The sequence below is a fragment of the Pseudophryne corroboree genome, chromosome 12, assembly GCF_028390025.1.
Source record: "Pseudophryne corroboree isolate aPseCor3 chromosome 12, aPseCor3.hap2, whole genome shotgun sequence".
NCBI classification, from domain to species: domain Eukaryota; kingdom Metazoa; phylum Chordata; class Amphibia; order Anura; family Myobatrachidae; genus Pseudophryne; species Pseudophryne corroboree.
Genome location: NC_086455.1, coordinates 51,714,105 through 51,742,023, shown reverse-complemented (window position 1 = coordinate 51,742,023; position 27,919 = coordinate 51,714,105). Strand labels below are relative to the sequence as shown.

The 27,919-nt window shown below is 45.6% G+C and overlaps 1 protein-coding gene and 1 long non-coding RNA gene across 2 annotated transcripts in view; one reads left to right on the top strand and one right to left on the bottom strand.

Annotated features, from left to right (window-relative positions):
* Nucleotides 1-21,565, top strand: part of BMF (Bcl2 modifying factor) — a 114,508-nt gene extending 92,943 nt beyond the window's left edge. The window contains exon 4 of the mRNA XM_063947506.1: nucleotides 567-21,565. Coding sequence (XP_063803576.1) covers nucleotides 567-665 — 99 coding nt within the window. The 3' untranslated portion in view covers nucleotides 666-21,565. The remainder of the gene's footprint in view (nucleotides 1-566) is intronic.
* On the bottom strand, nucleotides 729-27,365 carry LOC134980617 (uncharacterized). Its single transcript, XR_010190444.1, has 3 exons — nucleotides 27,314-27,365; nucleotides 1,791-1,897; nucleotides 729-810 (listed from the first exon to the last, which is right to left on the bottom strand). It is a non-coding gene; the product is annotated as an uncharacterized LOC134980617 (long non-coding RNA).
* Between the last annotated feature and the right edge of the window lie 554 nt (nucleotides 27,366-27,919).

Here is a 27,919-nt window from a genome sequence, read left to right as displayed (position 1 = left end):
ACCGTCGGACCTCCACCATCAATAGCAAAACTATTAACCATCTAAGACAAGCCATCGATGGTTGCTAATGTTAATTGTTAATGGCTGTCGTTAGGGGATGCCTTGTTTTAGATTTATGTGGCGGTTAAGGTATTACCTTAATCTATTGGAACAAGAAATAAGTATAAAGTACATGTTGCCTTTACATTAGCTTTTTCTAATAATAAGAGGCCGTGATTGGGGACCATACATGCAAACATATGATTTATTTCCACTAGTTAATAAATGCAGTTGTGTGTAGCGATCTTCATCTAATTCACAATTTATAAGTTCCAATAAATATCCAGTTTTAACAGGTAAATTAATAAGATTAAAAAAATATACACTCCAAGTTGCTGTTTGCAGTTTCAGTAATGGCAAGTAATACAGAATTCTTCTGCAGCCAAGGTTGTGTCCGTTATAATTACTGTGTACGATGCAGTAGTATGTATGGTGCTAACTTACTTTAATTTCATACACATGGATAAAACATCTTATGTAAGAATTAGTTATTTATTAATTGATTTTTTTTCACTTTGTCTATGTAGGTTCAACACAACCGAAATCAAATTTGGTTCCAGATCCTGATCTTCTTCCGGAACTTGGTGGTACATCGTAACAGGGCCAGGGGTGATGTTCAGAGGTGAAAATCATCCATGACATAAGATCAATTCTACTATTGAATCACTGGATGATCCTGCAGCCTGTTGCAGAGGAGGTTGCACAGACAGTCACATACAAATCTTTCTGTAAGCGGATGTTCCAGCATCGTCAGGGAGTACTGGTCAAACACTGTTGAGAAAGCCACTTGAGTTTATGTCTGCAGATATAACCAGTATAATGTAGCTTTGTGGGTAACTGAACACACCGGACACATTTAATGTTTCTGTATGAGTGCCTTAACCACAACAAAAATCTTATGCAGAGGAGATTTCCGTTTCTGCAACTGGTACAGGTCCGAATAACAGAACAAGGTTGAGTATCTCCAAATATAAATACATGATCACCGTCATTTGTTAAATAGGTGCATTGGGGGTCATTCCGAGTTGTTCGCTCGGTAAATTTCTTCGCATCGCAGCGATTTTCCGCTTAGTGCGCATGCGCAATGTTCGCACTGCGACTGCGCAAAGTAAATTTGCTATGCAGTTAGGAATTTTACTCACGGCTTTTTCATCGTTCTGGTGATCATAATGTGATTGACAGGAAGTGGGTGTTTCTGGGCGGAAACTGGCCGTTTTATGGGTGTGTGTGAAAAAACGCTACCGTTTCTGGGAAAAACGCGGGAGTGGCTGGAGAAACGGAGGAGTGTCTGGGCGAACGCTGGGTGTGTTTGTGACGTCAAACCAGGAACGACAAGCACTGAACTGATCGCAGATGCCGAGTAAGTCTGGAGCTACTCAGAAACTGCTAAGAGAGGTCTAATCGCAATATTGCGAATACGTCGTTCGCAATTTTAAGAAGCTAAGATTCACTCCCAGTAGGCGGCGACTTAGCGTGAGCAAATCTGCTAAAAACAGCTTGCGAGCGAACAACTCGGAATGAGGGCCATTTTTTTTAAATTCAATAAAATAGGTGCATTATTACAATGTAAAATGTGTGGGTAACAGAAAATGTAAATAATAGAGCAATTATCAGATGTGTGACAATTTCATAAGAAAATTAAAATGCATGATATAGAAGTCTATATATGTGTCTATACACAGTTATATAATATTTTCATATACAGAAATACTTTCTAGATTAGCAAAGTAAATAAGTTTTGCGATACTGACGTTTTATGGAGACAGTTCTGTGTTTTCTTTATTGCCATAGACTGTTTCAAATATGACAAACGTACTCCCATTTCCAAGAGTAGCTCCGTTCAAACCCTTTTTGGTTCCTAATGTACAGAAACCAAAAAAAAAAGAATAATAATATCCAGACAATTAAAAATAGCACTACTGTATAATACAAGTAGACTGTAAAATCTGTCAGTTGTCATTTGATTTTTGAATGAAGCTTCTCCCATCAATGAGATTACTCTGTTCTATAGATAGAGATCATAATATACATTTACTGTATCATAAAAGGCGAAATAGCTTATTACACATTTTCAGGTGAACACATGGTTCAAAAGTTTATAGTGTTCCACGTGATATTGTTCTGTTTATGATGTAATTGGAGAGGGGGCTATCACATAGTTTATACACTAGACCTATTCATTTACACTTGTTATATGACAGCCGCTGATATATATCACCATCTGCTAGTTTATAGTTTAAAGCCCTTTGTATGTTGCCACGGTGCCACCTGTTACTTGTAATCACTGAGAAAAATCTCCATTGTTTTAACCACTTCACAGATGTTTTCAGCACAGGTAAATTCAGCTGATCTGTACAGAACAAATGTGACCTATTTACAGCCTGATTCAGAGTCAGCTGACGGCTGTGGCAGCTAGATTTACTACCTTACGCTAAAGCCAGTATCCATACGGCTTCATATATTCACATCGCGCCTCCCCGCTATAACTGTTCACAGATGCAGCCGTAATCAATAGTATTGGCACTGAAACCTACCCCTTGCTTGGTTTAAAACAGAAACAGGTGTCGGAACAGCCTAATAGCCCTGGACACTGGTTACAACTTGCATGATGTTCACACAAAACTCGCATGGAGTGAATCTCTTGGGTGCCTTCACAAGGTAGAACCATCCGTGCACCGAAAATCGGTCACATTGCGTATACAAGGGGCGGTGTATGTGCAGTTTGCTCGAAAACATTAGATGCATCCACTTGTAGACTTGGGTGGGACGCAGGTCCTTAATGTTTCCGTGAGAGCTACTTCTGGGATTTACATAACCAAAACAAAAATCTATTATATCAGCTGGGACAGGCCAGAAGAACAGAAATGAGTAGTTGTCTCCAAATATAAATACATGATATCCTTTATTTTTGAAATACTGTAGGTGCATTGCTTTGACAATAAAAAAAGGAACATGATGACTTCATGTCCAGACATTAGCAAACACATAAGAGTAATGCATCAGTCTGTCATTGTAAGTGTGTTCTTGCACTTAGCAGTATGTATATACAGTATTGCTATGACCTAAAGTACCGTTTTACTAGTGTAAAATATTCAAAGGTCGTTCAAGATAAACTCTAGGAACTACATATTCCAGTATGTGTTAATGCTACACATCTCCCAGATGTCCATTTAGTCCTTTGCACTTCCTAATATACCATTAAAAACCCTTAAATCGTTCCATGTCGCTAGTAAAACTTAAATCCATGGATCAACATTAGACACAAAGGAGCAGTCCAGCAGAAAAGAGTGGTTGGCTAGGATGAACACTGGTCATTGCTTGTGATATAATATGTACTCTAACTTTGTAACATCTATAGCCTATGTAAATGTGATAAATAATGTGGCTGAAACTGTCATAGACTATGATTCAGTCTGGTCATACATTATTGCATCCCCTGTTTTGGTGGTTTTCCACATAGTTCTCACCATGTGAATCTCCCAGACTATCACCAGCCATTGTTCTGCAAACGATTTGCTCATGCTGGTTACATAACTGTGGTGGCTATTGTCCATCCAGACTGGATGATACGCTTACAGTCGGCAAGCTTAAGCTTGGGGTGCATGTTTGCTTGCATTCTTACTAGTGTTAAAAGCTGTTAAAGCCATAACAGTGGGTACCTGGCATTATAGTCACACTGTAGGTAAGGACACAACAATGAGAAGCATAAATCATAATGTATTCTCTCTTCTTTAAACCATGTAAACATTTTTGCAAAACTAATCTTAGTTTATTGACTCTCTGTTTTTGTTGACAGATTGCGATACGGACTCCCTGTGTCCTCTAGAAGGCAATTCAAATTACTTTTATATATCTCAAATATCATCACAAAATACTCTACTTCCTACAATCTGTAGAGCTACATCTGACCTGTATCTTACCTCATCTCCGGTAACCACCTGTCACTCCAAACTAAATTACTTTTCCTGTGCCGCCACCCACATATGGAATTCCCTATAGTGCTGCTCAAGAAGTATCTCCCTCATCCATCAAATTTCGAAACACTTCTTGAAACACATCTCTACAGTGTGTTAGATCGCAAGGTCCATACACATTCGGCGATCCGCCGATGAGCTGCCCGATAGGCAGATACGGCCGACGGGTTACCCGGCGGCGCGGGGGAGGTGACGGGGGGAGTGAAGTTTCTTCACTCCCCCCGTCACCTGGCTCCATAGCAGTGTATGCTAATATGGACGAGATTGCACCTACCCTACTCCCATGTATACTACCCACACTAGTGCACCCTCACACTTGCCCTACTCCCACCTATACTTCCCACACTAGTGCACCCTCACATCTACCCTACTCCCATCTATACAACTCACACAAGTGAACCCTCAAGCCTTCCTCTTCTCCCACATATATTACCCACAATAGTACACCCGCACACCTACCCTACACCCACCTATACCACCCATACTGGTGCACCCTCCACCTACAATGCTCCCACCTTTACTACCTACACTAGGGCACCCTCACACCTACCCTAGTCCCACGTATACTACTCACACTAGTACACCCCTCAAGCCTCCCCTATTCCCACCTATACTACATACACTAGTGCACCCTCACACCTACCCTACGCTTTCCTATACTACTCACACTCTCACAGCTGTTTCTCTGGTCTTGTTACAGCAATGTCCGTCTCCAACTATATTGTTATCTAGTTAATAAAATCTTTGCTGTTGTTGAAAAAGAAGATGGCCAGTGACACTTGATGTGCTAGGGTGAAATACTGCTAACTGCACAAGAACAGTTTCAGTCATGAATGGTTTTATTTGTGACTAGTTGTCTTTGATATCAGTAGTGAGATATAATTACTTTTATATGTAATAGTAGTATTGGAATTTGGACAGTTTCTGACTTGTACGCATTGCACACATTTAATAAAAATGATCTGTAAAGTACAGTGATGTACAGGTTGAGTATCCCATATCCAAATATTCCGAAATATGCAATATTCCGAAATACGGAATTTTTTGAGTAAGAGTGAGATCGTGAAACCTTTGTTTTCTGATGGCTCATTGTACACAAACTTTGTATAATACAGGTTGAGTATCCCATATCCAAATATCCGAAATACGGAATATTCCGAAATACGGACTTTTTTGAGCGAGAGTGAGATAGTGAAACTTTTGTTTTCTGATGGCTCAATGTACACAAACTTTGTTTAATACACACAGTTATTAAAAATATTGTATTAAATGACCTTCAGACTGTGTATATAAGGTGTATATGAAACATAAATGAATTGTGTGAATGTACACACACTTTGTTTAATGCACAAAGTTATAAAAAATATTGGCTAAAATTACCTTCAGGCTGTGTGTATAAGGTGTATATGAAACATAAATACATTCTGTGCTTAGATTTAGGTCCCATTGCCATGATATCTCATTGTGGTATGCAATTATTCCAAAATACGGAAAAATCCCATATCCAAAATACCTCTGGTCCCAAGCATTTTGGATAAGGGATACTCAACCTGTACACAAAGTTATTAAAAATACTGTATTAAATGACTTTCAGGCTGTGTGTATAAGGTGTATATGAAACATAAATGAATTGTGTGCTTAGACTTAGGTCCCATTGCCATGATATCTCATTATGGTATGCAATTATTCCAAAATACGGAAAAATCCAATATCCAAAATACGTCTGCTCCCAAGCATTATGAAAAAAGGATACTCAATCTGTAATATTATTCTCCCTATATATCACTCCCCCACCTCACAGTTATAAGTCAGTATAAGGTAGCCATAATTCACTTTCGAGGTACAATGCTATAACGTACAGTGTACTTTTAACGGGTGTAGTACTGCTGACCGGCGGTCAGCTTACCGACGCAGGGATCCCGGCAGCATACCGTGCGTCGCCACGGGTTCTATTCCCACTCTATGGGTGTCGTGGACACCCACGAGTGGGTTCTATTCCCACTCTATGGGTGTCGTGGACACCCACGAGTGGAAATAGTCCCTGTTGGTCGGCATGCCGACCATCGGGATAGTGAGCCATCGGGCTGGTGGAGGAAGTCATGTGACTGTCGGTCAGCTGACCGGCGGTCACATGAATACCACCCCTTTTAACAGGTGAGCATTGTAATTGGCATTTTTATTCCATGTGTTTTCTAACATCAGACTCCTTCTGAAACTAGATATAACAGTTAGTGAGGGGAACCCAGCAACTGTTGCACTGTTTATGATGACTGCAGATAGAGAAATATTCAGTCACATGAAGCTGTATGCGGGGACATGATAAGTTTAGCAGTGGGCCGTTGACTTATCTTTAATGAACGTATATCTCTGTAAACATGTATAAAAGTTACTTTTCTGCTGGGTGATAATAGTTTTGAGGCTTAGCGGGCCTGTGGTTATTGTGTTTGTGGATAGATGAATATGTATATAAGAATGGCAATGTGTACTTTAGTGATAACTAAGTAGGCATAGGCCATGCTTAAGTGTACATATGTGATTAAAGATGAATAATTGGCAAGGTCTGGCTAGCCAGTACAATTACCAGAGGATCAGGGGTGTAACTAGAAATTTTGCAGTGCTCCCACACCTTTCTAGGTAGGGACACCAGAGATTCCCTACCCACTGTAATACCTCAGGAGCCACAGAATGCTGCCCAGCATACAAACATCATGGTCATTATCATCGCAGAAGGTTTCCCAAGCAGCACAGGAGCAACTACACAGGTCCTGGTAACTGGGGAACCCTAAGGGGCACTGTCAGCCGCCGGTTCCCATAACAGATGCTAACCTTGTAGTTATAGCCTTGCAGAGGCTGCAAATTATAGTGTCTGCTGATATTAGTCATTAGCCATTGTATTCTACATTGAAGTGCCAAAAGTCGTGGGATAGCAGTATGTAAAGGTAATGGTAGGTGGCGCCACTGTACTTTGATGTCTTGGAAATGGCCAGACCTGCATCAGTTGTAATGTGATATCTCATGAGTCAGTCTGAATACTGGCTAGTCTGCTCATGGCAAGACAACTTGAATTACCCGATTTCCAACAGAGCATGATAGTGGGTAACCGACAGACATTGTGCAGACATTCAGCATTCCTTAATCTACAGTGTCACATGTTTTCCGGTAATACCTCATTATAGGCATTACTACCCAACATGACAGCACAGTGGCAGATCACAGGTGCTTAATGATCGTGACCAGCGGCGTCTGGCCAGAATTGTCTGTGGTAACAGACAGGAGACACTGCTCAAATCACTTCCACATTCAATGCAGGAGGTACCAGATGCATATCCAGTAGGTCAGTGCAGTATTCTTTAGCTTCCATGGGATATGGGAGCAGAAGGCCCACAGAGCCGCTGTTAACACTACAAGACTGGACACAGCGCCTCAGCTGGGCTTGTGACGTCAGTAATTGGACCCTGGAGGTCTGGCAACATGTGGCATGGTCCGATGACTTACTATTTCAGTTGTTTCGGGCTGATGGTAGGGTTTGGGTGTGTCACAGACCCCATGACGCCATGGACCCCAGTTGTCAATAAGGCACCGCGCAGGCGGGTGGTGGTTCCAAGTTGGTGTGGGGTGTATTCACATGACATGGGTTGTGTCCGCTGGTCCGTCGGAACAGGTAATTGACCGGTAGCTGATATGGTGCAGTGCTTGGTGAACATTTACATCCCTTCATGGACTTCATGTACCCCCACAACGATGGAATATTCCAGCAGGATAATGCACCTCGTCATCACTCCCAAGTTGTCCAGAATTGGTTTTATGAGTATTTTGGAAAATATAGATGAATAGTGTGGTCACCACATTCACCTGACATAAACCCAATTGAGCATTTATGGGTTATGGTGGAGAGGTCCATTTGCACCCAAGATCCTGGACCTATAAATATCAGGGAGCTGTGGGAAGCTATCCAGATGGCATGAGGCAACACCTCTCCAGAGGTCGTCTGTTCACTTGTGGAATCGATGCCACGTCTAGTAATGCACTGCGCCAGACAAGAGAGGTCCTACACAATACTAGGCACCTCTCCTATGACTTTTGGCACTTCAGTGCATACTAAGGCTTAAGTCCCTTTAACCTCTTTTAAAAACAGACCTTCAAAATGAATCTAACACTGGAATGTGAGAATACAGTAGATAGAGCACCCATTAGAGTTGCACATATTGGGAACTCGTAATAAGGAGTTGGGATGAATGTGCAAGGGAAGGCCCTCATGTTGCCAGCTGTCAGAATCCCGGCGGTCAGGATACCGACGGCAGAATCCCTACACCCAGTGATTCCGACCGCCGCTTAGATCCCCCACTTGGGTGGTGGTCCACGCCACCACCCGAAGGGGAATAGATTAGTGTGGAGACCCCCCTATTGTACCTATGCCCCCATCGTAGCTATGCCATTGCCTGTGTATGACTGCTGACAAATCATTTCATAGGAGAGGCTTTTCGTTTAATAAACCCCTTACTCATTTTATGGAATTTTGGGTGAAGACCTGCAAATTGCTTCTTATACTGTGTGTTCCTTTTTCCAGTAATGCATACAGAATCTCTGTTTAATATCACACAGTCAATCCAATATAAAGAGCTATATACAAAATGTGTGTGTCGCAGTTTAGATCTTGGCAAGATGTGTAACAATGTCTTTTTGTCTCATTAAAATTATTGAAGGATATTTGCACATTTAAATAGTGCTGTAGAGATTATTTGCTGAAGGAATGTGGAATTATTTTTTGAAGAACGTTGGCTACAACTGTATAACATTGCACAGCAGAACAGTGATGGGCGTTAAGACTTTTTTATGCTAAAAATAGATCTATGACCTTGAAAACTACCCCCATCTGTCCGTATTAGACTTTGCTCACTCTGTGCACACCTGGGAATACACATCCACTGTTATTGATTCCTGCGGTTGTTTAATGCTGAGCCAGTATACTGTACATGGTTATATCTTTGTGTTACTCTTAGGTAGTGCTGATGAGATATTTTAGTGATCTTTTCTCTAGATTTTTAAACTCTTAGGGGTCAGTCCTCTGTATTAGTCGCAAGTTACACGTGTCCTTGTACATCTAGCCTTAATACACCACGTGGCGCAAGATGCCTGGAGCGAGTGAGTCAACATTTGCCGTGCAACTCTGCTAGTGTAGTGCTGGCCGCGTTTTTAGCCGAAAATGCATCTAAGTCCCAATGTGTTGCAACTAGGACGCACCAGGAGATTGTGCTGATAAATTTCATTTTCAGACTTGTATATCTGTGTGTGACTGAGTCTGTGCACGTAGCACAACGGACCTTGCTGTTGAAAAAAGTCACGGCTGCTGCATCATAGCACTTCATATACAGATGCAGATTCAGTCGCACACAGATATACAAGTGTTGCATATAAAAGTAATCAGAACAGTCTCATGATGGGCTGCATACAGAACTCCATGGCACGACACTGGTCCGAGATTTGGGGGTGAGGGCAAATTGCAGTGCCATTGTCCATGTTTCCATGCCATTTCAATGGCAACTCACCCCTATGCACTTAATAGGATTGACCCTGTGAAGTTGCTATACTGAATGGCCATTTGTTTGCCACCTAACAGACCCTTTTAGAACACAAATACTGGTTCCCTTTTGTCCATCCAAATAATTGCTCTTTATTGGCCTGTCCTTTGTCATTTATTTTATACCAAAGCTCCTTCCTCCTTCTTCTTCTTCTGGCCCTTGTGCTGTAGTGCTGTCCTGTGGCCATCTCTCAGCCTGGAGTAGCTGTGTGATAGGTATTTTTCCTTAGGATCAGTTCACTGTCACAAGACTTGTTCTCGATTACACAGGCCGTTCTCACTACAGGCTGAAACAATCAGGTGAGGGGCTTATAGATATCCCTTGATATTGACCTTTTTTTTGTTGGTCCCTCCCACACTAAAGTAACCATACTAGTGCGTAGCCAATGTACTTGCATACTTGCCTACTTCTAATTTCTCCTCTCCGGGAAAAGCCTGAAGAGGAGACGCAGCATGTCACTTCGGGGGGCAGGGCCGGCCTATTACATCAATCATGGCGTTTAGCCCCGCCCTCTTAAGACCGTCGCTGCATTTTCAAGGCTTTTATCCTCATCCTGCCCGCTTCACTAGAAAGCTGGGGCTCTGGGGGACTACCCTAAAAATTAGGAGTCTCCCGCAGATTCCGGGAGGGTAGGCAAGTTTGGTACTAGTGTGTAGCCATGGTCAGTGTCTGGTGTCTGTGGGGTATATTTACTTGGGAGAGAGAGAAAGTGGACAGAGAAAAAATACCAGCCTGTCAACTCCTAACCGCCATGTTACAGACACTGGGGGCGGGATGTACTAAAGGAAAAATGCAGTAAAACCCCCGAAAACGGGGGTTTTACCGCATTTTCAAATTTACTAAGACCCTACCGCCGGTCTTTCGCCGTCCAGGCTATCGCTATCTTTGGATGGCGATACCCTATAGAAGCCTATAGGCTTCTTATCGCCGATCGCCGCAACCCTCCTCCCCCTAGCAACGCAGCCGGAGGTCCTTCCGGCTGAAGGGGGAGGAGGAGGCACCGGGGGCAGCCTGCTGCTGCTTCCCGGCATCCAGGCAGTGTGGAGACCCCTGGGAGGTGACGGAGACCCCCCGCAGACCACCTCACAGGTCTCGCTGGGGGTCTCCATCACCGCATTGCGATATTGATCGCATATGTTAGTACATATGCGATCAACATCGCTGCGGTAAGTGGCGATGTATCTTAATACATCCCGCCCTGGGCAGATGTATTAACCTGGAGAAGGCATAAAGAAGTGATAAAGCAGTGATAAGTGCAGGCTTGGACTGGCCCACAGGGGTAGAGGGGAAACCACCGGTGGGCCCCACTGCCTGGGGGCCCACCTCCTGCTCTAAGGATCAGGTTCCAGACTGAGAACTTGAATTATACATTATACATATGTTACCTTATACAGGACTATGGTGTATTTTCTACAGTGTATTGCTGTTATTAATCTGGTACATTATCATGCATGCAGCAGCTGAATTTACTGTATATGTTTATGAAGGGGCCCAGATGTTGCACTCTCTAATGGTTAGTCAAACCAATGAGGTGGCAGGCCACACCCCCTCTGCACACTGACCACACCCCTAAACATGGGCCCCTACCACTGCATCCCCCCGGTGGGCCCTACATGCCCCAGTCCGACACTGGATAAGTGCAAGGTGATAACGCTCCAGCCAATCAGCTCCAATATGTAAATGGACAGTTAGGCGCTGACTGGCGGGTGCGTTTATCACCTTGCATTTATCACTGGTTTATCACTTCCTTATGCCCCTGTGTTTGAAAAAAGACAGGAACTGGTTGGCTGGTACTTTCTTTTTCATCCACTAGGGGTCACTGGAGTACTCTTGGGATATGGACGGCCTCCGCAGGAACAGGGCACTGAATATTCAAATTCAGTAACACTCCTCCCCTCCATACTCCCAGAGTACCTCAGTGTTTTTTCTGTGCTCGTCGGAGCAACAGGGCTGGTGTGGGGGCTGCCACACTTAGTGAATATTTTATTTTTATTTTTACAACTTAAGACACATCCCTTCCCAGTTTCTACTAAAAACATGGGTCCGGGATAGTGCCGCTGCACGGAGCAGCGCATGGCGTGTCGGTCCTCACAAAGAGCACCCTCACAGCCACACGCAGCTCACTACCTGCTGCAAGAGCTGGACGGAGCTTACAGATAGAAGCCCCGTCGCAGCCCTCCCTACAGGAGACAAGGTATGCTGGGGGGACGGGGCGGTCAGCGCACGCTGCCGCCCCGCTGTGTGGGGTCCGTGTTGTAACCGCCGCCCGCACCCGCCGCTACTCCCGGCCGCCCGCCCCAGCCGCTCCGTCCGCGCTGTCCGGGGCTTAGCGCCCGCCGCAGCACAGCCCCGCCGCCAAGAGCCGCTCCACGCCGCTCCGGCCCGCCGCACTCCGTGCACAACCGCTTCGCCTAGCGCCGCGCCGGCCCGCCGCACTCCGTGCACACCCGCCGGCCACACTTCCACGGCCGCTCTCCTTATATCGCGCTCCCCGCCTCCCTGCACTTACTCCGGACCGGTCCGGCTACCCACAGCGCTACACGGAGCACAGGGGGAGGGGGAGAGGTCTGCACACAAGCAGCGCAGCTGCAAGGAGGGAAAAGCATAGGCTGCATGGCTGCCTGCCATATTACAGAATACTATGCTGCATGGGGTATATTATGCTGCATGGGTTATATTATGCTGCATGGGTTATATTAATAGGCTGTTAAGCCTATATTAAAGGCAATGTCAGGTACAGGTTATAAAGTCATGTATTGTACCTGCCCTGTGATTCTAACTGTAAGCATGGAATGTGGGCCTTTTTTAGCATGTTTCCTGTGTTTTCCTATGATTCCAGACCGTTCCTGTACTACATCTCTACTCCACCGGAGGCGCAGGGGTGTAAGGGGGAATTTCCTATCAGGTTTCATATAGTACTGGCCACGTGCACTGCACTGCGGCCATATATATATATTTTACACACCTTAGTCACAATTTTACTGAGTCGTGGAAGTGTCTGTCTTTGTTTATTGTGTTGTCTGTCTGCATAATGAGTACGGCACCAGCAAAGACTAAAATGAAGTTTTACTGCAATGTCTGTACATGAATCTACCACATGTTCAGTATGGTTTGTAGGTTTCCACTCCTGAACCCGGTGTCATTCCTCTGTTACGTGGCCGCCGCTCGACACGAGCGGCAAGATCGGAGTCTCGGATGAGACCGCCAAATCTAACGGAGGAGTCTCAGCCGTTGCAAAGGTCCAACTTCACTTTGGGTAACTGGTATTAATTTAATTGGTCTTATAATTTCACCGTTTCTGCTATGTTGCAGTCTGACAATTCTATGCCAAACCTCACGGCGCTAAATAAGGGTGAGGAGGGCACATTAGACCAGCAGTCAGATAGTGCAGTTTTTGACACATTGATAATGACCAGTGCGTCAGTCTCTGAAGTTTACAGAGACTAAGGAGCCTCTAACATATAATAAGTCGTATTTACTAAACGACAGATCTCCAATGGGGTTCTTATTTAGGATATCTTAATAAGATGTTAGTAGAAACGCAAACTAACCGAATAACCGGTTCTCTACCTTCTACTTACCCGTTTCCACACAGTGACATCTACATTGGAGAATCCGCCATTGGTGGATTCGTCTGTGTCAAACCTTATAAAGACCCTTCAGACGTAAGATAGATTTGGGTCACTAAGGCGCTCTTTGTATGGGAACAATGACGATCACGTTATACTTATCGTTAATCAAATCTGAGAAGCTGCTGAGTATCTATGTACAGCTTCGGCTCCCGGCTGTTAGCTCGCTTCTCGCTTTTCATCGTTGCTCGTTACAGCACGACAAGTACTCTAGCTGCGTTCTTGGCAAGCGGAGTCAGAGGTCAAAAGACCGGTGGCACAGAAGTGGTTTGGTCCTAAATTGGACAAATGCATTTCTCAGGCCAAGGCGGGGGGGGGGGAAAGTCTAGTTTCCTGCCATTGCCTCCACCGGTACCAAGACGGTAATACTCTGGTCCGGCGTTCAAAGCCTTTAGACTTCAGTCCTTTCAAGGCTGTGGTAGAGAAACAGCCACGCCTTGTAACGCCAGGGCGCTAAAGTCACCAACAAGCCAGTGGCTTGCGGGCTCCCAGGCCATCTCGGATTTCCAATTGTGGGAGTGCGCCTTCAGACGTTACATTTGCCGGGATTCCAGGCATCCACTGATGGATGTATCCGCAATTTAGTGTTAAAAGAAAGCTGTATCCCGCCACTGCGAGGCCTGCCTCTGTCGGACGACAAGAAGGCGTTTTGGCAGATTGCCATTCAGTCTCTGCTGCATTCAGCAGTTTTTAATTCCAGCCCTGGTACAGCAACAAGGTCAGGGTTATTATTCCCGTCTGTTTGTGGTACCGAAGCCGGAGGGCTCCGTCACAGTCTCAATCAGTAAGTCACTTACTACTAATTGAAGATGGAATTTCTGCGGTCAGTAATTGCAGATTTGTAGCCACAAGATTGCATGATTGCGCTTGATCTCAAGGATGCGTACTTACACGTTCCGATTTGGTCACCTCATCAGAGGTTCTTGCGTTTTTCAATACGCCTCAACCATTAACAGGCTCTACCGTTTGGCCTCTCGTCAGCGCCTTGGGTATTCACCAAAGTGATGTCTGTGCTGATAGCCTATCTCAGATCCCTGGCAGTGACAATCGTTCCGTACTTAGACGATCTGCTCATAAAAGCTCCGTCTCAACAGATGCTCCTCCAACTTGCGCTGCTAACGTACACCACAGTTGGAGTGTCAACTTCAAGAAATCGCATCTAATTCCGTCTCAACGACTTCAAATCCTAGGTTCTCGATACGGTAAATCAAGACTTTACCTACTACATCAGAAAGTACAGATTATTCGCCATCTGGTACAATTAGTGCTCAAGCCACGCACACTCTCGGTACATTTGTGTATTCGCCTATTAGGAACAATGGTGGTGGCTTTCGAAGCGCTTCAGTTCGGAAGATTTCACTCGCGTCCATTTCAACAGCATGTGCTCGCACAGTGGTCGGCCTCGCATCTGCAGATTCCCCACAGGGTGAGGTTGTCGCCAAGGGCGAGGGTGTCTCTACTCTGGGGCTCAAGGTACACAATTTAACCGCAGGCGGCAGCTGGAATTGAATAATTCTAACGGCGAACGTGAATCTCAGAGGTTGGGGAGCTGTTGTTCAACGACAGGGTCTCTGGGCGGATCACGACAGATTGCTGTCTATAAAGGTCCTGGAACTCTGCGCAATTTACAATGCACTACGAGTACACATGCTTCCCTCTCAGACTGTCCAAGTGCAGTCAGACAACGCATACATCAACAACAAGGAGGAACGAGAAGCCGCATGGCAATGCGGGAAGTAGCTCGAATCCTCAATTGGCCAGAATACCACCAGGTGATATTGTCGGCAGGGTTCATTCCGGGAGTGGACAACTGGGAGGCGGATTATCTCAGCCGTCGGGATTTTCATCCAGGAGAATGGGCATTAAATCCGGAGGTGTTTCAAATGTTGGTCCACAGGTGGGGTTACCCTCAGGTGGACCTGATGGCATCTCGCCACAATAACCAAACGCCCCAGTATGTGTCCAGAACGAGAGATCCAAGGGCAGTGCAGTGGCGGTGGATGCTCTCACAATGCGTGGCCATACAGCCTCGTGTGTCTGGTTCCACCGTTTCCGCTGCTCTCTCGGTTGCTAAAACGGCTCAAAAGAGAGTCCGTCACAGTCATACTAGTGGTGCCTCATTGGTCTCGGAGAGCTTGGTTCTCGGATCTCCGCGGACTATTCTTGGCCGCTCCTACTACGTCCAGACCTGTTCCAACAGGGTCCGTTCTTTTACCCCAATTTAGCGCGGCTGCGTTTGACGGGGTGGCTGTTGAGACCGCCCTCTTAAGAAGAGAGGGCATTACAGTATCGGTTATACCAACCATGTTACGAGCTAGGAAGCCGGTTACGGCAGCTCATTATTACAGAATTTGGCGTGCCTATATAGGTTGGTGTGAAGCTCGGAAGTTTCCGACATCATCTTTCAAGTTATCCCGTCTTTTGTTATTAGTTAGGGTTAGATGGAGTTAGATGGAGGACTGCGTTTATCTACACTGACGGTGCAGGTATCTGCGTTGTCAATTTATTTTCAAAGACGATTGGCTCTTTTGCCGTCGGTACACACCTTTCTACAAGGTGTCCTAAGAGTACAGCCTCCATTCATTCCACCTACAGCGCCATGGGACTTGAATCTGGTTTTAGATTTCTTACAGTCTTCATATTTTGAACCCTTACAGCAAGTGGATATAAAGTTTCTCACTTGGAAAACAATTTTTCTTCTAGCCTTAGCTTCGGCAAGGCGTGTTTCAGATTTGGGTTCCTTGTCATGCAAGCCACCGTATTTGGTGTTTCATGATGACGGAGCGGAACTTCGGACGAATCCCGCTTTCTTACCAAAGGTAGTGTTATCTTTTCACATCAATCAACCAATAGTAGTTCCTGTGTTAACAGCACATTCTGGAACTCTGGATGTGGTACGCGCATTACGCGTTTATGTATCCCGAACGTCTACAGCCTGACACGTTGTTTGTTCTCTATGATGCTGCCAAGATGGGTTGGCCAGCTTCTAAGCAGACCTTATCCAGATGGATAACACTGACTATACGTCAGGCTTACCTTAATGCTAGGTTACAGCCGCATACATCAGTAACAGCTCTTTCCATGCGTTCTGTGGGAACTTCATGGGCAGCTGGTCGTGGAGCTTCTACGACGCAGTTTTGCCGTGCGGCTACATGGTCTTCAGTGCACACGTTTGTGCGCTTTTACAAGTTTGATACGTTTTGCGGCATCAGCATCTAGCTTTGGCCGCCTGGTGTTACAGGTGTCAAACAGCTCTCCCGCCCACGGGGGAAGCTTTGGTACGTCCCAAGAGTACTCCAGTGACCCCTAGTGGATGAAAAAGAAAATAGGATTTTGGTACTTACCAGGTAAATCCTTTTCTTTGAATCCATAGGGGGCACTGGACGCCCACCCAGAGCAGTTTTACCTGGCTTGTAGTAAGTTCAGGGGATCTTATGGTAACACATTTCCACCGACTGGTTCAAATTTTCTAGTTCTATCGGTTATGGTGTCAACTGTTTCGTTGTCCGTTACGTTATGTGTCAACTTTATGGTTGTCCGTTATGTTATAGGTAATTCTCCATTGTCAACCTCTCTATCGCTCCTGCTCGGCTCAGTAAAAAACACTGAGGTACTCTGGGAGTATGGAGGGGAGGAGTGTTACTGAATTTGAATATTCAGTGCCCTGTTCCTGCGGAGGCCGTCCATATCCCAAGAGTACTCCAGTGCCCCCTATGGATTCAAAGAAAAGGATTTACCTGGTAAGTACCAAAATCCTATTTTTTCCCTCTCCACTTTATCTCTTTGCAAGGCTTAGTACATAGACGCCAGTTATTTCCTGCCACACTTGCAGTGACATAGCTTTCCTACAGTATACCCTCGTTTGTGACAGCTGACAAAACATGTCACACAGGAGTGCTTGTTTTTCATGAAGAAGACAGGTAGCCATTTTCTGTAGCAGGCTTTGGGTCTCCTTCCCGCTTTGCATTACACTTACTAACAAACATGTTTCTGGGAGACTGCTCAGGAGTAAGAGACTCTTCCCCTTGAACTTCCCATTAATGCATAGTAGCCTTAGCCTAACTGTAGGTCATTATTTACAGTCGGGGATCCCCAAGCTTTATTCTACCCAATAAAACTTTTTTTTATATACTTCACATTCTCTATTCGGTTTCTGCTATTGTTTTACTTTTAATGTCCAAATGTGTAATTAAATATTTAAGAATATTTATACAAATTGACAAATTATGGCTCTAGGCTTATTGCCACTTGTGTTCTAGATCGGTCTACAGGTCTCTTTCACATTTTATTTCCAACTAATGATCTGCTTTTCTAGAGGCGTTCATAATTACTAAAGAATCCCATTATTCCCCATCCCGCTGTTGTGTCATTCACTCATTTCTCTCAATTTGATTGTCTTCTTCAACCTCTTCTTGCCTTATACTTTTAGCAGCCATGTAACAGTGTGCGTCATTGGGAGTCTAATCTGTATCCAATTATTATCAGAAAGTAGAAGATACTCTGAAGTAATTTTCTATGTTTACAAGTGTCAGAAGTCAGTCGCTAGCAATCACTTGGATCAACTGGATAAAAATGTTTAATCAGTTATGCTAGTTTTAAGTAACCTAATTATTTGGCCCAGGGTTTGCTTGTGTCGTACCCACTATAAGGAGTCAGGCCACAGTGTAATAGGGTGTGCACGCCGTGTTTTACTTTAAAGGGTATTGCCGTTTTATGTCTCCTTATGCAAGCCGCCATTTAGTAAATTTACTCCTCAGTTTCTTTATTCTTATCTGTGAATTCTATTTCTTCCTTGTGTTCAACACTTTCTGAGGGATGCGGTTACTTTACCGGCGCCTGGAATCCTGGCGGTCAGCATACTGATGCCGGGATCCCGGACACTCGCAGTGCCGTCAGCCGTAATCCCGGCTAACAGGGGCTTTTCCCACTCGTGGGTCTCCACGACCCCTCAAAGGGCTTCCTTGCGCTTGACCCCCTGCCGGCATTCTAGCGACCGGGATCCTGGCCGCCAGCAAAGGATATCCAACACCTTTCTCATACGTATAACTCATGAACACCATTGTTCTGCATCTAACCCCAACAAGCATGAGCCACTATGATTCTATGTGCAGGTCCGCGGCCATTTTCTCTGAATGAAAATGGGACTTAGTGACCTTTACTTTTTACTTTGAATGTACATTTTCATTATTCTGAATACATTTTTAATATGTATTTTTTGTGATGCTTATGTATTATTTAATTGCAATGCAGTGAAACTGTATGAAGTAATAACAATAAACGTTTAAAGATCATTTATGCCCCAAAACCATTTTGGTTAAAGGTCAGTAACAAGAATTTAAGAGCATTAAATGCTTCTGCACTATTACTTACTGTATTCATTGTTTATCACAGAACGAGGAAAAAGTTTGGTGTGGTTGCAAGAAACGTATTTAGTAAAGAGAATGTATTGCAATTTGCATGGAGTAATGCACTTGCGTGCTAAGCTTACAGTATAACAGCTAGCAACATCTCTCAGAGCACAAGAAGAAAGAATAAAAATTAATTTGGCACATATACTGTACATAGTGGAGGCGGACATTTTGTCGACAATTATAGTAGTCATGAGATAGCAGACAATGGGCCGGATGTAATGACGCCCAAGTTCGGTGCCCGTGCGGGATGTCGGCCGAACTCTGGCGGTCTTTTGAAGGAGAAATCACAAGTCCGAGTTTGGCCGGCGTCCCTCACGGCCCCGGGCGTCAATACATCTGGCCCTATGGGCGGTATTCAATTACCCATGAAGAAACACCAGGAGTGGAAAACAGACTTTTTTCCTGATTTTTCCCAATGTTTCTTCGATATTTTTTTTCGGGCTATCCAATCAGGTCACCCCCCCCCCCCCCCAAAAAAAAAAAATCTCCTGAAAACACAGGTTCAGTGAAACCTGTGTGCTTTCGGTAGAAACAGGCCCATTTTTCAGACAACAACAGGTCTGTTTTGGGGGATTTTGCTTCGCCTGTCTGAGGCAGGTGAAATAAAATCCTCAATAAGCCACGGCTCTCGCTGGTTTATCGGGGCTAATTGAGTAGCCCCTGTCGACACAATTACCCATGATTAATGATGGCGGGTAATTGAATACTGGCCTCTCAGTTCAATAGGAGCCAGTGATATCACCAAAGCACTGCTCAACCAAATATCCACGATCCACTGGTTCCAATCCTAGTGAATTAATAGGCTCTATTGTCATGAATATTAGGTTCAGCCAATAAAATAGCTATTTTAGGGGACAGGTGAATTTAGGGTGGAGACAATACAGCGTGATAACTGTCTTTAGTTAGAAGATATTGCATGTACAGTATTTGCAGTAAGGACTTGCAACTCTATTGATTAAAATACCAGTGAATCGCTTTACTGTTGTCCACAGTTTCCCCAGCAGCTGTCATGTACATTACCACTATTGGTTCGGCAGTTTCCCCTGTGAATTCTGTGTAATTATACTGAATTGCACTAATGTATGTTCTCCACGTTGTAAGCTGACAGTTGTGTCATCTTATTCCGCAAGTATAGCTAATTCCTGTGATCTGTCCATACTGTGGATCCTGAGGGTTTGTTCACACGTCCACTGAAGGCCCATACACACGGTGAGATTCGGGCTATCCCCGATTCTCACTATGCGACAGGGGCTAGATCGGTATCGCAAGCACATGAGTGTGCTTGCGATACTGACTATGGCCCTCATTCCGAGTTGATCGCTAGCTGCTTTCGTTCGCAGCGCAGCGATCAGGCCAAACAACGGCAATTCTGCGCATGCGTATGGGGCGCACTGCGCACGGGCGTCGTACTTTCACAAAAGCTGTTGCAGTTTTACACAAGCTCTAGCGACGCTTTTCAGTCGCACTGCTGGCCACAGAGTGATTGACAGGAAGTGGGTGTTTCTGGGAGGTAACTGACCGTTTTCGGGGAGTGTGTGTAAAAACGCAGGCATGCCAGATAAAAACGTAGGAGTGGCTGGGAAAACGTAGGCGTGGCTGGCCGAACGCAGGGCGTGTTCGTGACGTCAAAACAGAAACTAAATAGTCTGAAGTGATCGCAAGCTAGGAGTAGGTCTCGAGCTACTCAGAAACTGCACAATCTTTTTTTGATGCAGCGCTGCGATCCTTTCGTTCGCACTTCTGCTAAGCTAAGATACACTCCCAGAGGGCGGCGGCTTAGCGTTTGCACGGCTGTTAAAAGCAGCTAGCGAGCGAACAACTCGGAATGAGGGCCTATGTGCGATTTTGGCTAAATGTCAATTTTGACTATCTTTTATACTAGATAGTCAAAATTGACTTGCCTGCACAGTCTATCTATTCTTGCGATGCCGACCGCGCATCGGGATCGCAAGGTGACTTTCACCTTGCGATCTGCACTAACTTTTCTTACGATTTTGACTATATAGTCAAAATCCTAAGAAAATATCTCACCGTGTGTACACATCATTAGAAGTTTTTTCTTTTGTACCTTTTTAATGATCATTTAAGAGGCCTGTGAAAGAAAATGTGCAGCCTGCATTATAAATGCAACATTTCTTTTGCCGGCTAAAGCAAGTGCCATTGTATTAGACGCGTAGGCTGGAACAGGTCCCATTGTAACACATTAGTTTCATCTTTTATGCGGTTTTCATCCACATGAGTAGACTATTGGGGACTATCACTAATATAGAAGGGCTCCTGTACATAAATCCCTATATCCACATAATTCTGATAAGTGCTTCTCACCTCTGAGTCCCCCCGGCATGTTTATTTTGTATATATCGTGAAAGACTGAAAGCAGCCAGGATGCAATGGGGTTGTGTTCATATAAAACTTCCAAGACTGTTATATGCATAAAACGGGTTGTTCTCTGAATTGTTATCCAGCACCTGAGGAATTCTGTGTCACCGGTTCTAAGAGGTAATACCAGAGTCTCTGCTGAGCAAAGTTCTACCTTTGCCCACTGTTGTGCCTTAGAGTAATAAGCCTGTTAGTGCTTACTGTATATTTTCTTGAGATAGTATTTACAAACTGGATGGTCCTGAAAGGCACAGGTTTCACTTCTACTATGAGAAGAGACCCAGTGATAATGTAGCAATGCATTAACCACTTCACCCCTGAATCTGACTTCCATATTATGTAATGTGAAGCTAATTCATCCTCTGCAAATTTGAGAATAACAACATTCTTTGGCTCCAGGGGGATCTGGTTAATCCTGTGTGACCCCAGGACTTCCGGTGCTTGTGTATATTTTTCCTCTGTATAATGTGACTGTATATTATGTTTCATTCACACTGTCCTATTTTTGATATTTGTAACTGGTACAGTTTTTAATAAAAATATTATAAATAAAACCTTAAAGTTGTTTTTATTGTCCCAGTGCATTCATTTGGAAAGGTCATGGATAAGCTTGAATCTTCCTTAACAACTATATAAGGGAGTTCTGCAGTGTTCAAGGTGAGAATGGCATTTACTATTACCGGTGTCTTATTTTTACACCAACAAAGTGTAAACTACCGGTTGTCAGCAAGCGAAATTTCCTAAGACTGAGGTAGACATCACTCTGATGCTTAGTTATACATGTGAACAGGGCCGTAACTAGGGGGGTGCTAGTAATGCCGTTGCACAGGGTGCAGTTCCCTGGGGATGGCACCTTGCTTCTGGCTAGCAGGGTTCCCGGAACACCACCTTGCAGCCAGGATCGCTGCTGCAGTGCCACCTGGCCCATTCTTAAGCCTCCTGCAGTCTGTGCAGCTGCTCAGGAAGTCATTGGGATGCTTCAGGCAATGCTGCACTCCCCAGTGCCAGCAGCTCCGTCCACTCTGTGTAATGTCTTAGGGGCAGGGTCGGCACATGGTACTCCGGAGCTCTTTTTCCCACAGCACTGAGAATCTACAGTATAACATGCCAAATGAAACAATACCATTTAGTAAAATGTACAGTAAGTGTGAAATACTGTAATATAAAGGTAACATCACAGCAAACCAAGCAGCCCATTTATCAATGAGTGATAAAACTCATTGTGACTGATAGCACTTTTGTATGGCAAATGGTACTCCAGCCAATCAGCTCTCCACTGTCATTTTTCAGACATATGACAAGAGCTGATTAGATGACAGCTAGGAGCTGATAGGCTGAAGCACCATATTCATCCGCAATGAGTTTTATCATTCACAATGACTTATCATTCGTTGATAAATGTGCTTCTAAGGGCGAGATGTACTAACCTCTCCCGCAGCGTTATCTGCCTTTTTCTGCGCTCCCGTTGTGTTCTCCACGCTAATTGGTCTCCTCCCACTGTCCAGCGCTGCCCTTTGCTCCCTGTGTTTTTTTCCTCTCACCCTCGCTGGGAATCACTCATATAGGGGTCTATTCATGTAGAAAACGAAATCAGAATTGCTACTTATCACTATACATCGCATCGCTTCGATGCGATGTATAGCCGTGATAAGTAGCAATTCATGTATACTTACCCTTCCGACGATGCGCTGCGGTGTCTGGGGCTCCTGCGGTGAGGTCTTCTCCGGCGGTCCCTCCCTGCGATGCGCGGAGTCCAGCGACGGTCCCTTTGCGCATGCGCAGCTGGATGACCTCCCGGCAGGCCGCAGTGGTTGCTGGGAGGTCGGGGGGCGGAGCCAGCACGAGGTGCCGAGCAGCGATCAGGGAAGCATTGAGCTTCCCTGACGTCTCCGCACCGCAGTTCAGGTTACGCCGTCCTCAGATGGCGAACCTGAACTCCATGGAGAAGCGGAAAGCAGAGCTTTCCGCACCTTCATGAATCGCACTCACCATACAAAGGTATGGTGATGCGATTCAGGCACAGAGCGGGGGTACCGCTGGAGAAGTCAGAGACTTCTCCACGGTAACCGGCTCTGTGAATTGCGGTAAGCAGAGAAAAGCCCTGTTTACCGCAAAACAGGGCTTTTCTCTGCTACATGAATAGACCCCTTATTCCCCTCTTCACCGCCGCGAACACTCTGAACTCTGCGTTGGCTCAGCCGCGCTCCCCATGTCTTTTGCGCACGCGCATATGACACAGGATCCCGACAGGCTGCTGCTAGGTGCGGTGCTGTCATATGCACGTGCGCGATAGACCTGGGGAGCGCGGCTGAGCCAACACAGGGTGTTCACGACGGTGAGGAGGCGGAACGAGTGAATGATTCACAGCGAGGGTGAAAGGAGAAAACTACAGGAAGCGAAGGGCAGCGCCGGCCAGTGGGAGGAGACCAGTTAGCGTGGAGAACGCAATGGGAGCGCAGAGAAAGGCAGATAACGCTGCGGGAGAGGTTAGTACATCCCGTCCTAATAGTGATATGCTCATTTCATGAAATCCAATCAAGAAAACCATGGTTAATCTGCAGTATTAGAGACTTGCTGGTTTAAAAGAGGAGAGGGACAGTGTACAGAATCCGTACATGCCTCCCTTTCCTCACCGTTGCAAGGTAGACTGAGACTCTGGCATCGTGCCAGTGTTTTATGCCATGCGTAGCATCCATAACATGCTACCAGTGATTTCTCTACTGCTCATGTGCAAGTATCCGGGAACATGGTGCCCATGCCATGCTCTCGGTGATTACTGCACATGTGCAAGTCTCCGGGAACATGGTGCCCATGCCATGCTCTCGGTGATTACTGCACATGTGCAAGTTTCCGGGAACATGGTGCCCATGCTATGCTCTCGGTGATTACTGCACATGTGCAAGTCTCCAGGAACATGGCGCCCATGCCATGCTACCAGTGATTTCTCTACTGCACATGTGCAAGTCTCCGGGAACATGGCGCCCATGCCATGCTACCAGTGATTTCTCTACTGCACATGTGCAAGTCTCCGGGAACATGGCGCCCATGCCATGCTCCCGGTGATTTCTCTACTGCACATCTGCAAGTCTCCGGGAACATGGTGCCCATGCCATGCTCCCGGTGATTTCTCTACTGCTCATGTGCAAGTATCCGGGAACATGGTGCCCATGCCATGCTCTCGGTGATTACTGCACATGTGCAAGTCTCTGGGAACATGGCGCCCATGCCATGCTACCAGTGATTTCTCTACTGCACATGTGCAAGTCTCCGGGAACATGGCGCCCATGCCATGCTACCAGTGATTTCTCTACTGCACATGTGCAAGTCTCCGGGAACATGGCGCCCATCCCATGCTCCCGGTGATTTCTCTACTGCACATGTGCAAGTCTCCGGGAACATGGCGCCCATGCCATGCTCCCGGTGATTTCTCTACTGCACATGTGCAGATCTCCGGGAATATGGTGCTAGCGCACACAAATTGTGTGTAATTGTGACCAACTTGTTTTCAACTGTGAATCAGCCCCTACTGTATGTCTGCACAATACTAACCATAAATAAGTGATATTGTTGTGTTTTCATGCTAGTGACACAACAGAAACATAAGAAATAAACAATATACATGGGAATAGGTAGCAGTTTCCTGGTTAAATTGTCTACTTTAAAAATGAATCTAATGTGTTTCTGAGACCGGTTTATGCTTTGTGTCACAGCCGTCAGCCCTCAAGCCTCTGTCTGCACTCTGTAACCCGCAGAGTCATGTTTGCCCTCCTCCCAGCGGTGACGTGGCAGTCCTTACATTCACCCTTTGTGGCTCAGGCTGACCTTGTTTATGTCTAAAGGAAAATTCATAATAGCAACAGTAGTGAAGAGTAACGGAGACACAGAGACACGCTGCCTATGTTATTGTGTAACCGGAGCTCAGTGCTTTACACTAGTCACTGTCCTATGGTACGTGTGATACATGCTGGACTGTATCCCTGGTACACAGCTGAGGCCCAGCAAATCTAAACCGTATCAAGGTTCCTGTATGGTCAGCCTGCTAGCTGAGGGGGTGGAAAAGGATAGAAACAATTGTCACTGTCATTCAGGTCTATGGTGTCTCAAAAATACCAGCAAAAATCATAATACTCCATCATCAATAGGGTTTTTTACATATTGTATATTTTACATTTGTCCTATGTTTAGCCAACATGGTATGTCTGAGGAGACGGTCTGTGTCCCAATTTAAGATTGCGGACACAATTTTAATTTCTTTCATTTTAACTTCCATATAGCAAAAGCTAATGAAGCAATTCTGAAACTGAACATAAGTAAGTACAAAAATAACCTGAGGACAGTATCAGCTCAGGACATACAGTACTCGCTGCGGTGGACACCAATAGCAAGAGCCTATACAATAGTATGCATGTCCAGCCTGTGCGATTCTCAGTGCTATAACAGGGTGGCACTGTGCCCTGTGCTGACCCCGCCCCTGAGTGTATGACATCACACAGAGTGGATGGAGCCACCAGCACCTGGAAGTATGACACTGCCCAGACTATGCGCAGGTCACTCTGGCTGTACAGGCTGCAGGGTGCATGTCAGGAGCTTCCACTGACAGCTGTGGGCAGCTCTACAAGACTGCAAAAGCCATGCTGGCTGCAGAGTACTGTGGCCAATCCCAGGATCGGTGGGATCCCGGGATTTAGGCCAAAAATAAGCCGGGATACAATCCCGGGATTAGAAGGTCCAATTCCGGGGATTGCGGGATCAGCTTTGAGTGTCCTCAGGACGCTCAGACGCTGCCCGGCTCCCTCCTCCCGGCGCAGCGTGACCTCTGACTGTGAGGTCAAGCTACGCATTGACCTGCCGCTGAGGACGCTGCTAAGGCGGCCATCACCCGCCGCCTCCTCCCGGATGCCCGTGCAGTAACAGCGGCTGCAGGAAGATCTCCTCCCACCCGCCCAAGCAGTTTGGTGAGATGATTTATGTGCGGAGCTGGCGAACACACACACACAGGAAGAAAGCCAATACCGGGAATCTCGGGATTGAATATTTTTCAAATATTCAATCCCGATAACCAGGATTTAAAAAATGGCCTGGGATTGGCCTCCCTACTGCAGAGTGCCGTTCCAGGCAGAGGCTGTGGGCCAGCAACAGTGCCAACCCCAGGGTTCTGCGACCTGGGTGACAGTAACACCCACACACCCATTTTACCGTTCTCCTTTTTGTTTTGTTTTTCCTGTACTCGGCACCTAATGTGTACAAATGACATCAGGTGACGACACTAGAGTGGCTTCTCAATCTGTTTCTTCATTTAGTGGCGTGCTGTGTGAGTGTAGGGCTGTCAGCAGTGTGCCCACTCGTGACTGACTGTACCGTGGTACCCTGAGCACATGCTCCACCTGCTTCACCCACACCACGTCCTAGTCTTCGCCCTGATGTTCAACATTATGGTGTACCTGGGCCTACCTAGCCCACCCTGTGAGCATGCTTATGAGAGTTTACATATTGTTCCTCATCTCTCCCCTCCTATGTGGTGTTTCAAAAACCAGATATCTCTTAGAGAGAATAAGGGTGTATGTACTAAGCCTTGAAGAGTGATAAAGTGGATGGAGATAAAGTACCAGCCGATCAGCTCCTACCTGTTATTTTTTTAAACAGAGCCTGTAACATGGCAGTTAGGAGCTGGCTGGCTGGTACTTTATCTCTGTCCACTTTATCTCCATCCAAGGGTTAGTACATAGACCCGTTAGTGCTATAGGGAAAGGACTCCACATGTCTGTAATGAAAGCTGACTCCTTATTGGGTGAGTACTGTTGCTAAGCAATCTGGAGCTGCATCTCATTACAGCAATTGTGCTGGCCCCTTCCCTCTCGCGTAGCATTTCTACATCTCATGGGCAGTGGTTCTGCTTTAAGTAGAGATGAGCGGATTCGGTTTTACTCGGTTCTCAAAACCGAATCTTATTGGCTATCCAAAACACGTGACATCCGTGAGCCAATCAGATTCGGTTTTGAGAACCGAGTAAAACCGAATCCGCTCATCTCTAGCTTTAAGTACTGGGAGACAGTGTAACTAGTGTCACAGCATTATTCCGCCACGTGATGACCATGACGCTATTACAACAACAGAACAGTACATATTTTAAGGTCAAGATTTAAGCAGGTGGGACTGGTGATTTCCCTGATATCCTGATTGGCCCGCCGGCCCTAGAATAAAAACAAAATATAATTTATATACTTTGGTAACCTCACTAAGCTAATGAAAAGGGCTGTGGATGGTGACAATAACAAAAATAGATACACTTCATACTTGCCTACCTGACCCTCTCTCTCCATGAGGGAGAAAATGCTCTGTTCCTGGACTTTCCTGGTAATGTATGATTGCCATCCCCTGTGGTGAGCTAGTTACATAATAAGAAAGGTGTTTCACCACAGGTGATGGCAATCATACATTACCAGGGAAGTCCAGGAACAGAGCATTTTCTCCCTCATGGAGAGGGTCAGGTAGGCAAGTATAATACACTTATGCAATCACATAATCATCACATGGATATTCTGAACATGACACAGGCCAGTGTTGAGGTGACATTAAACAGCTGTTTCCTTTCCACCCCTTTCTAGGATCCCTTATGCAGTACAGTATCTGAACTTTTCTGTCCAGTCCTTTAGGGCACAGGTTTTCAAACTCGGTCCTCAGGACCGCACCCAGTGCATGTTTTGCAGGTAACCCAGCAGGTGCACAGGTGTATTAATAATCCACTGACACATTTTAAAAGGTCCACAGGTAGAGCTAATTATTTCACTTGTGATTCTGTGAGCAGACCTGCAAAACATGCATGTGTGGGATCCTGAGGACCGAGTTTGAGTACCTATGCTTTAGGGCAATTGTTCTCAACTCCCGTCCTCAAGCACCTCATGTGTTGT